Genomic DNA, 11,316 nt, shown 5'->3' on the forward strand with positions numbered 1-11,316 from the left:
AAAAAAGAGGTGCTAATTAGCAGACGCTGCGGCTTTTTGCAGGTATCTGGTTTCGAAATAAATAATCAGACGCCGACACTTTGACCTTGTGGCACCAGATGAAACGCCGTCAAAGCGCTGACAGCTCATCTTGACGGCGGGACGCGAACGTTTCTGACAAATTTGGTGGTGGCCACAAGAGCATCCTCTGGGAATCATGAGTCCAATCCAACCTCACAACAGGATAAGACAGAGGGTTTGTCTAAATTTAATGGAGATCCGTTCATTAGTAAGCTGAGATATTAGTCTGAAACAAAAGACATAAGACACCTCACAACAGGATAAGACAGAGGGTTTGTCTAAATTTAATGGAGATCCGTTCATTAGTAAGCTGAGATATTAGTCTGAAACAAAAGACATAAGAGGCATCATCAATTTAACATTTTATTTTCAGAACTTTTCACTCAAAGCTTTGTTGGCGACAACAACAATACAAGTACCTAATTTTAGATATATACAAAAGGCAGTCCATGAAAGCAATATCTTATTATTATCGTATTCCGTACTCTCATATTTACAATGCAAGATCCCACACAATACTGTCTGACATTCAAAGCAAGTAGTTCCCACGTTCAGATCAGTGTAACGACTGCTCAGATTCAACACTCTCAAGGCAGAGCTGGAAACAAAATGCACCAACAGCCTCTGTAGATACACAGCGCTCGCTCAAAGAGTTCTCTATTTTCTGCGGTGAGATAAAAATCTTATCTGCAGCAGCGTTTGGAAAGCCGATTCAGTGATGGGCAATAATTTATCAAAAGCCTGAGAAACAGAAGACGTGCGGTTTCGGTTGCACACGGAGTTGCAGCGAGAATACTTTCTGCATGAATGCTAAGAGGCGTGACAATTAGAGGCGAATATTTCTCCGTTAAACCCTGCAGCTCGGAGGAGTCGAGCAGTTTAATCCAACCAGGAGACTGAGCTGAAGGAGAGCTGTCGGCCTGTGAAGAATACTGACCTAATGTACTCTGAGTTACCCACACAGTCATTAACGGCATGAATCTGCAGAAACGGGAACATTTGGTGGCTATAAGACTTGATTTAAGTGTAATCTACTTTTCTGGCAAATTCGCTGAGACATAAAGTACCTAGCTGCCGTTTCTACTTGATGAGTTCCATCCGCTCCATCAAATGCAGAATTAAGCACTACACGAGCATTAAGAAAGCTTTACAGATGCAATATTTTATTACTGCTAGCTGAACAATGTTTGTAAGAGTGATTTTTGGATTGTGCTGTTTCTTTCTGATCACTGACTACTATCGTGGCATGATGAGGTGCATTGTTGACGGCGTCGTCCTCGCATACCCGGACAGCATCCTTCACCCTGCAGACAAGGGACCAAGCAGGGGAGATTTAACATTTCAATCACAAACTCTAAGAGAAGAGTGACGCTTTTCAGCGAAACAAGTTAATAAACGGCATCGATGTCCCCCTCACGCTGACAGCAGCATACGGTCGATCCGCGGCCTTTCTTTCTACTGTCGGGATCAGAACACATGGCGGGGTGTTGTTCACACAAGAATTGCCAGCGACATAACAAACTTATGACTCTGGCAACAACAAAACTAACCGCAATGCAGAGCGTACACTTCAACTGTGCCTGTGGGCTGAGACGAAATCTGCACGGCAGATGTGTTTTATTTTATTTTTTTTTATTTTTTTTGACACTATATTGACACTATATCCAATGTTTGGTTTGTGAATTAGCTTAACAACCAAACTCACACGAGCAAATGATGCTCTGAGACACTTCCCCTGCTTTCCTGGGAACAAGTTGCCTTTAAGCGGTAAAGCGCTTGACGCATAAAGCTACGATAATCAGTTCCTTAAAAAATATTTGTGCACAGGAAGAAAAAAAAAATGGACTCAGAAAAAATAATTCACGCGGTATTGTGTGTCAGCTGAAATTGCCACATGCACCGTACCTTTGAGACACAGCGCGCCGACTGCTGTGGACAACAGCGAGAGCACGTCATCGGAGAGCTCTTTGTTTCACTTCTTCTTAGTCGTTCAACACACTCAACGGTTGCATTGTATGGGGCCTATCGTTTGTCCGTGTAGACCCCAGAACCGGTGTGGAGCTTTACTGTCTTTCAGTTTTGATTTGGCACACAAAGCTACAGGTTTGATTGACCAGGGTGTCCCCCGGCCTCTCGCCTCCCTCCAGAGGACGAGCGGCTACAGAAAATGACTGAATGAACTTAGCAACTAAATGCTTCGCTTTAGGACTGAATACTGAATTTGTCAGGTGGCCGGAAACACAAACCCCTAACGAAGCTCCGTTTGCTGATCCTGATGTGCAGCTAAACTGGAATTTCACACACAGGGTTGCAGTAGATGGCATCTCATTGTGCAACGGCAGCAGCAACAGCAGCAGCAACAGCAACAGCAACAGCAACATCAAATTTACTTCTGCTGTGAGATCGCTTGTGTAACCTAACGAGTACAAAGTGCCTCCCCGTTGAATGAAAGTGCCCTCTAGCCCTTGTACAGCGTTGGAAACGAAACCCTGAGAAAAAGCGGTGTTGTGCATGACGTTGGTCAACAGCGAGAGGAGTGGACCTTGACCTCATCTTCCCAGGCCTTCCAGTAACAGGAGAATATTCCAGGGTTAAGTTGCACCACACTTCCATGCATGCCTGTCGTAATCACTAACAGATGTTAGGAGTGTACGTGGCTTCAAACGGCACCATGTGTAATGACAAAAGGGGTCACGGTTCATCAGCCGCAGCTACACTGAAACCAGCTGGCGCATCACAACAAACAGAGGCTGGCGGGGAAAAGGAAACAGTTTGGAAAGGCAAATTAATGCCCAAGTCATCTGTTAGGTCTGTGCTGTGTTAGCGTCATTGTGTAACGAGCTGTGATTTGGTGGTTTTACTGTATGTCATGACAAAACACTGATATTTTCTTTTTTTTTTTTCTTGAGTCAGCCTACACATGCTGCGTTCACACCTGCAGGGACATGACTTTGGAAGTTCTCATCTGCCTATTGGAGAATTTGATAAATGCTCATGCTGTGACACGACGACTGTTTCTGTTTAGTCATGAATGTTACCAAACAAACAAAAGTACCAACAAGTGTATTAAAAAAAAAAGGGTCATCAAAGTTGAGTACATTTTTGAGGAACAATTCACAAGCCTTGTAGAAACCGGTGTTTCTATACACTTCAGGCTTATACTCATAGCTTCACATTAGAAGCAATGAGTACATTTTCAACAATGTCGCATCATTTTGTTTGTACTTTAATTTGTTTTATAACTCGAGAGCACGTTTTAGAGAGGATTAACTAAATCATTCAATGTCAATAATATTATTATTAAAAGTAAAATATATTTTTTAAAGATGTCTGATTATGTTTATGTGACGTAGAATTCATGAATTTATAATATTAAATGTTTTCTTACCCCAAGTACAGCTACGCATGTGTAGAATCCTCTGCACTTTCACCTGTAATAAACAAACCAGATAACGAACACATACCTTCACAAAAAGACTATTATCAAATCAAATAGAGCAACAGTGACACCTGCTGGATAGGCTCAACTACTTGCCAGTTAATTAGGTACACCTCTGGTACTAATACAACCCACTTATATTGGACACGTGTTGAAATATTCTGAACAAACATTATGACCATATTGCATATACTATTTAGTTGCCTATATTTTATCACCGATCATATGATTTCTAATAAGCTAATAAGCTTTTCTGTTTTCTAAATAGCTTTGTTGTTGTCATTGCTTTAATTTACCGTCTTTTTTCATCCACTGGTCTAATTCCTCCATTTCCAGCTCCAACACAGAGGGCACATCTTCTTCGAACATTGGCCTGGAAGAAAAAAAAAAGACTTTTAAAAGCTTTTTAAAAGCCCACATCTACAAAACTACCGTAAAAATTTTCTGACTCTTAGCACTGTGTTCGTTCTGTTGATAACGGCAACACTTTAACCGACCATTGTATGTCCACCATATTATTAAGTAACTTAAGTTTTTGGTTTATTTCTTAATTTATTGTTTTAATTACTGCAACTATGCCAGCTGTTAGCTGTAGCGTGTTGCTAATAAATTAATGAATGAATAAATAAATAAAAACGTGGTAAAATTCAGTTAAATGACATGTATAGAGACCAAATAACGTGTTAAAATGTTTGTGGTTAAGACATAGGAAATCGTGTCAAGTAGCAACCCTAAATGATAAGAAGGCTACTGCTAGGCAACCGCTGGCAAGCTAGTGGTTAGCAAGCTGGCAACCAGGTACGTGAGAAAAGTTCATCTCATAACATAAAGACAACATACTTTTTTTTTTTTTTTTTTTTTTTAATTATGTAACGTGTATTTCGGTACTTCGTGGATAACTTTGTCTCACATTTTTTTTGCACAGACTGACTCATCAAACGCTCTTGTTGGAGTTATATTTATTTGTTTTTAGATTATTTAGTTTACTGCTAAGCTAGCCGTTAGTTAATATCCTGCTAATACAAGTCAATAACCATCAGGTTGACACTAACTCTTTCAGAGTTTAGACTACTGTAGAAGTTTAAATTATCAAATACTGCGTTGTAGTTCATATGGCACCTGGTTTTATGAGCCCAATCTTTACGTTGTCTTTTAGTCTAAGTATTTTTTTTATTTTTTTATCTTTTCATCCTGTACTATTTCCACTTCAAACTATGCCTACGTTAAAGATATTACACCACACTTGCACACAGACTATGTTTTTCAGCACGGGAAGTTGAGGGTGAACTCGTACACAACACTGCATGTAAGATTATCTAAGTCTCTTTTACAGGACTGCCAGTGTTGTTACATGTTAGCAGATGATGCAAAAAGAAATGAAATTCACTCACATTGGCACCTTCTCTGCACTCGAACCATCCAAACATGGATCCTCTTTACTCAGATCTGTGAGAAAAGAACTGTCTGCAGTCATACTGAACATATTAAAAGGAAAATAATGATAATAATAAGTAAATACAGTACATTTATAGGAGCTGTAAGATACGGAAACAGCAAACCAACAAGAAAGGCCAGCTACGAAGCTGACAGTAACGTTGTCTGTGTCTGGACTAAGAAGTTGCCCCTGAACACACCACAAATATGGTATGGTCATGTCAGCGCCAGCAAAGGGTAATTGGCCTGGAGTATCGTAGCCGTCACATATATTGAGACAAGAGTTATTGTTTCTTTGTCTTTCTTAAAAATGTTAGATGACTGTAAACTTACAGCATCAGTTGTCCTGAACACTAATGGTGTCTGGCCACACAGATGATTTTAGTATTGTCTGCAGTTAATATGAGGAGAGGAAGGGAGGCACATAAAAATTTGAGAAAGCATTTAATTGGATTCAAAATGAATACCCGCCCCCCTTGTGCAGAATGAGTCGTCAGTCTTTATATGTAGTTTTTGAGGAAACGTGAAACTCTAAAATACCATTAAGCCCACTCATTGAAGGTACTTGAGATAGATGACCCTTTACAGTGACGTACCTTGATGTCTTGCATTTCTGTTCCATCTGCGGTTGATGAAAATACCGCAGACTATTATGCCGATGATGAGGACCACCAGCACCACAGGGATCAAGATAATCATGGGATTTAAAACTGGGTCATCTTCATCTGAATGGGTGGTGCCAATTGTTGGTGAAGGCTCTGTGGGATCTAAATAGCAGATCAATCATTGATCACAATTCATCGCTGCATTAGTATGTGAGGACACAGGTGGTCTGACATACCTCCTGAGGCATCTTCCCCGCCATAATCCACCGGGTCTACTACAAACAGAAACAACAACAAAACATTTGATTGTTTTATTTTAACAAATGCAAAACAACTAAACCAAACACCTAATCAAAAAATAAATAAATAAACACAAACATGTAGCTGTGTGGACCTACCTGAAGTGGTACTTTGTGATGTCTCTTCTACACCTGAAACAAAGACAGTTCTTCATTCACTGCAAGATGTCTGTGAAGGTTCTCAGTCATCCAGGTCATGATAATCCAAAAGGCATTGAATGAAGGCAAATGGACTTGTAGAATTTCTTGTTGAGGAAACTTGCTTGACCAGAAACTGAAGGGTTTTATCCACAGACGTTCCATAGTTAAACCTCAACTTCCCACCAGTCTCTCAGAACTGAAGAAGCTACTCAGATGAGTGGCGAAACATCTTCAAGATGAACGTGATTTAAGATTATGATTTTTAAAGTATGTGGACACCCAATGTACACATGAAAATCAACTTGGAGAAGTTGACGAAACAAAGAACAAAAACTAAAAGTCATAAAAGACACTGGGACAAAGGTAGTAGTCAAACCTTTAGTAAAAGATCATTTACTTAAGAAGTCAAATAAAACAAGTGCAGTAAAAGCGCGGTATGTTACGTTTACATGTAGCCGCTGGTTGAGGTCCTTAGAGGAACGTTCCTTTTCTAAATCTAGAACCCCTTCAGGTCTGAGACGTTAGTGGGTTTCACCCACAACAACTCTTTGCTTCAGGTCAGTTCCTAATGTTTCTGTTGGATTAAGGTTGAGGTTTGTGTGCACACTACATCTCGAAGGAAAAGGCTTGTAGATCTGGCACGGAAAATGTAAGCGGTGTCATGCATCATATGACAATGTCATATGATATCAGACTACAAAAGACAGATTATACATCCTTCCTCTTTTTTTTATATTTACTTTGTTTGCTTCTTGTTGTGTGGTGCTTGGTTTAACCTGTCTTTGTGTTGTACCTGTGTTGCTTGTTGTTCCTCCTGCTTTGCAAAAAATAAAACGTTTAAAAATTAAAATATAAAAATACTTTTTTTTTTTTTTTTTTAAGGGATTGTCAGTATCTGTGAGTTTCAACAGACTTGACGAAGCAGTGGTGCAAATGTTTTTAAAGGCTGGGATGTCTAAATGACTGAGTCATCGATCTCACAGAAATGTGTGTCATGTAGTGTTGTAATTCTGAACTTCTTAAATCTTATTCCTGACATATAAACCCAATGAAATAACTAAAACTGACCTTTAAAAACAACTAACAACAAAAATAATTTTATTATTAACACCTCACCTGGATCAGGATCGCCTGATTCTGTCTCTGTTGGGTCTGCTGGGTCTGTTGGTGCCGCTTCAGGTGCTGATTCTAAAAGTTCGTCTTCTTCCTCTGAAATGCAACATCCCTTGTGACTTTAGAAAAGGGACCGTGGAACTCAGAGGAAAACATTTACAGCACTGACATTAAAAAGGAAGCACGCAGGTGACGGCTTTTATGTGCAAAAACAGCAGTGCTGTGGCTGATTCGCAGGAACCTAACACTTCCTTCTCACCGATTTCAAACGGTTGCCACGAATATGAAAACGGTTGCTAAATACGCGTTTTTGTGAAGATGTTGAGCAATGTGTTCTCGAACAGACGCTTGACGCTTCATAGGAGATTTGAACGTTGTTACAAACTGATGTTGACTTTTAAACACTTATGTGTGACATTTGTGAGAAACTGCTCGGGCTGATCCTTGCTCACGTTCATAAAAAGAAGTGAAAAAGATGATTCCTGTTCCTGAAACGGAAGGAGAGCTTAGCCCACCTGGAGCAGCACGTTTTAAACCTGTGAGCGCTTCAATGTAATCTTTCCGATCTGCCGTCTTTTTAAAAGTATCGAGGGTTCTAAAATTTCCCCAAGTATCACCAATGAACTGTCTTTGCCTTCAGTCAAGAAGAAACATGAACAAAGTAAGAAAAGCGCACTGGAGCAGAGAAGGGAAAGCAGGGTGGAGACAGGAAGGTGGAGAGAGTGGCTTTGTCTTGATTGAGTGCGTAAAGAATGTAACGTTAGTCCTACCTGTCGCAGTCACCGAGGTCAATAGCAGAACCAGCAGCAGCAGAAGGGTCTTGAGCCGGGGGCCTCTCATGTTACCAGGCCAAGAGGCAGACATAGTGCCATTGTGTGCCCGCTTCCTTCAGCACTGTCACAGCATCACACTTCCTGATCTGACCTAACATGTCAAATAGAAGGAAAAGAAAAAACCCACACACCCACATACTCACTGAGATAACTCACTCGGATGTGATGCAATCAGCCGTGAGCTTGTAGGCACAAGTCTGAAGGCTCCTCTGCTGCACTACAGCCACATTCCTGCCGGTTAGGTATGCAGCCGTACCGACTGAGGGGGAAGCTGAACAAACTCTGAGAAAGGAAATAACAGTTTGTATGAGCTCCGAGAGCACCGGCTGCTCGGCTATCTCTTGAGAAGTCTTGTCATCTACTTACTGCACTAAACAACCTGTAAATGAGTTTGTTGACGGGTTTCTTAGTGTGAGCCGGAAACACAGTGTGTGTCTGTGTCGAAATACTCATCATGAATCTGTGGGTCATGCTGTTATGATTATCTATGGGCTCTTGTGTGCCGGTGGCCTACTTTCAGAAGGCAATCTTTTTCTTCATCTACCAGAAAGATGAGATGACTGAGTGTTTTTCAGAGTCATAGTTTCCATTAACTGGTTCTGTTATCAGCAGATCAAAAGTGGCATTAATAAACACTTTGGCATTTCACTGAAATAGAGGTAATCATTTCTTCTTTTTTTTATTGAGACAAATGCAGTGTGACCAAAGTGGTTGCAACAGTGATAGTTGTGACAATAATGACAAAATAATAATTACCAAACTTGCACTGAAAACAAGAGATAGAAAAACAAAACTATATAAAAAAAAATAAAGAATATATAATAAAAGCACAAAATATAACAGTAATTGTAATAACACTGCTCATTTTGTAATACTATCAATAATAATATATATGATTCTAACATTATGGAGGAAGGATTGGTGAGGAGGGGGTGCGAGGCAGTCTTGGATTATTATCTTTCCCTCATCCTTTTATTAAATTGAATTAAATTTAAGGGTGCCCCGAGTCTCCCCACACCCATGGGGGACCAGTCTGCAGCCCTCAATACACCTGTTCATTACCCTGACCCCCAGATACCACAGAGTACATACAGCACAACCCCTTGCCCTTTATCTCTCTTTGTCTGTTTTTTTATAATACATGTTTTGTTTTGTTTCATTTTCTTCCGCTTATCTGGGTCTGGGTCGCGGGGGCAGCAGCTATAGGAGGGAGGTCCAGGCGGCCCTCTCCCCGGCCACTTCCATCAGCTCCTTCGGAGGAATCCCCAGGCGCTCCCAGGCCAGACGGGAGATATAATCCCTTCATCTTGTCCTGGGGCGACCCGGAGGCCTCCTACCAGTGGGACATGCCTGGAACCCCTCTAAATGGAGGCCTCCGGGGGGCATCCTCACCAGATGCCTGAACCACCTCAACTGACTCCTCTCAACGTGGAGGAGCAGCGGTTCTACTCTGAGCTCCTCCCCAGTGTCCGAGCTCTTTACCCTATCTCTAAGGCTGAGCCCGGCCGCCCTACGGAGGAAACTCATTTGTATCCACCTGTATCCGCGATCTTTCGGTGATCACCCAAAGTTGATGACCATAGGTGAGGGTTGGAACATAGATCGACTGCTAAATTGAGAGCTTCACGTTTCTGCTTAGCTCTCTCTTCACCACGACGGCCCGGTTAAGCGCCTGCAACACTACAGATGCCACTCTGATCCGTCTGTCGATCTCCTGCTCCATTCTACCCTCACCCGTGAGCAAGATCCCGAAATACTTGAACCTGGTTGAAGCTCTGTCTGTTGGAGGTGAGAGTTACAGACCATCTTGACAGGTTCTTCCACATGGCGTTCCCAGCAGACCCTCACTATTTGTTTGGGTCTACCAGGTCTGCGTGGCATCTTCCCCTGTCATGTGATCCAACTAACCACCAGGTCGGCTGATACAACCACAAAGTCGATTATCGACCTGCGACCTACGCCGTCATGGTGCCAAGAGCACCAATGAACAACCTTATGTTCGAACATGGTGTTAGTTAACATGTGTTACATTAAAATTATAGCGTGTGTGGCGTATTAAAAACAGGATGGGGCATTGACTTGAGCTGTTTTATTATTGTTTGTTTTTACCTTTTACCTTTCCCTAAATTGGTGTGTAGTGCATTAAAGTGTGATGTGTCACATGGGGACAGTTCAGGGGTAGAAAAGGTAATTATTTCAAATTGAAGCAAGTTAGGCAGTACTTGATGACAAACATTGATAACTTAACGAAGGTCAACACTTTCTTCAAAAACAAAACTGAAGAAAAATAAACAGAACTGAATATCAAACCTGAAAAAACGTTCTGTGTGAGCTTGTACCTGAGAGCTTTGAGATAAACGCAGCCTCACAATGCACTTATATTTTGTATTACTCACCCAGTTCGCACTGTAACATGCACTAACTAGCACACTATACACAAAGTATTTGGTTTTAAGTCAAAACACCAGACTCTTTGATGGTGCAAGATCTCCAGTTGTCCAAATGCCTGCCAAAGAATGAAAACTCAAGTTTTTCAGTCTCAACATTACGCCACGATGCTGCTTCAGCTACTAAAGCTGAAAGATGCAGCTACAAGTTGAAATCTGTGTTTCTTATATTCAAAGTTTTCCCAATCTTGAACAGCAGTAAAGGAAAACTGGCTTCATCAAAAGTATCTCTTAATATCTAAATCACTGATTTAAAATGTTGCCAGTACATTTGAGTACCAGTACTGACAGGAAAGAATAGCATAAATTGAACTCTACTTGCATTATGTAAGAAGGACAGCTTTACTTGGAATTGCCTTGGAACAGCAAAGCAAAACCAAAACTGATGCTGTTTTTCTGAAGAGTCTCTGTTATATTCTGTAAAACCTTTGTGACAGAAGAGGCAGCTCATACAGTGTGGTGCAATATGCATAACTGCTGAGATAATGGTATAGTCAGTTTCAGAAAATATTTACTTATAGTTTCAGTTGTTATGGCAAGCTCTGAAATATTCTCTGAAATAAACTGTGGCTTCTTTCTGTACTCGAGCTGTTCTGCTGCCTCATATCTGATCTTCGTTTTTATCTTGATCTACCAAGCGAGCCCCGAGGAGCCTGACTGGTATCTTGAGCTAAACTGACGATTGATTCAGTATTTTCTGTAGATGTTTTATTCCCGTTTGTCATTCTCGCCTCTTACTCACTGATAGTTATTCATGAATCACATAAATTGTCTTTCCTTTAACTGCTTTCATTTTGCCAGTGCTACAGCAATCACATACCCAAAACTGTTTGTGGGTTTCATTTACTCAACTGCATGACAAGATGAAGTGTCTGTGAAGATTCTTATTCTTTCAGTTCATAAAACATCCAATGGACATATTTAAGTTTTCTTGAAGATGTTTTC

The 11,316-nt window shown here is 40.9% G+C and overlaps 1 protein-coding gene across 5 annotated transcripts; it reads right to left on the reverse strand.

Annotated features, from left to right (window-relative positions):
- Positions 1 to 410: 410 nt before the first annotated feature.
- On the reverse strand, positions 411 to 8,157 carry tmem154 (transmembrane protein 154). 5 transcript variants are annotated; one of them, XM_047579535.1, is made up of 10 exons: positions 7,862 to 8,157; positions 7,095 to 7,187; positions 6,772 to 6,792; positions 5,937 to 5,969; positions 5,775 to 5,813; positions 5,530 to 5,700; positions 4,891 to 4,945; positions 3,796 to 3,872; positions 3,449 to 3,491; positions 411 to 1,364 (listed from the first exon to the last, which is right to left on the reverse strand). In XM_047579535.1, the coding sequence occupies exons 1-9, from the start codon at positions 7,953 to 7,955 to the stop codon at positions 3,460 to 3,462; spliced, it is 615 nt and encodes a 204-aa protein (XP_047435491.1). In that variant the 5' UTR covers positions 7,956 to 8,157; the 3' UTR covers positions 411 to 1,364; positions 3,449 to 3,459. The 5 variants fall into 5 exon arrangements, with proteins under 5 accessions (XP_047435491.1, XP_047435493.1, XP_047435495.1 ...); XM_047579537.1 differs by having other exon boundaries at positions 5,775 to 5,810; positions 7,862 to 8,145; XM_047579536.1 differs by lacking the exon at positions 411 to 1,364 and adding an exon at positions 1,372 to 2,810 and having other exon boundaries at positions 7,862 to 8,150.
- Positions 8,158 to 11,316: the final 3,159 nt, after the last annotated feature.

This window comes from Mugil cephalus, chromosome 2 (genome assembly GCF_022458985.1).
Source record: "Mugil cephalus isolate CIBA_MC_2020 chromosome 2, CIBA_Mcephalus_1.1, whole genome shotgun sequence".
NCBI lineage: Eukaryota > Metazoa > Chordata > Actinopteri > Mugiliformes > Mugilidae > Mugil > Mugil cephalus.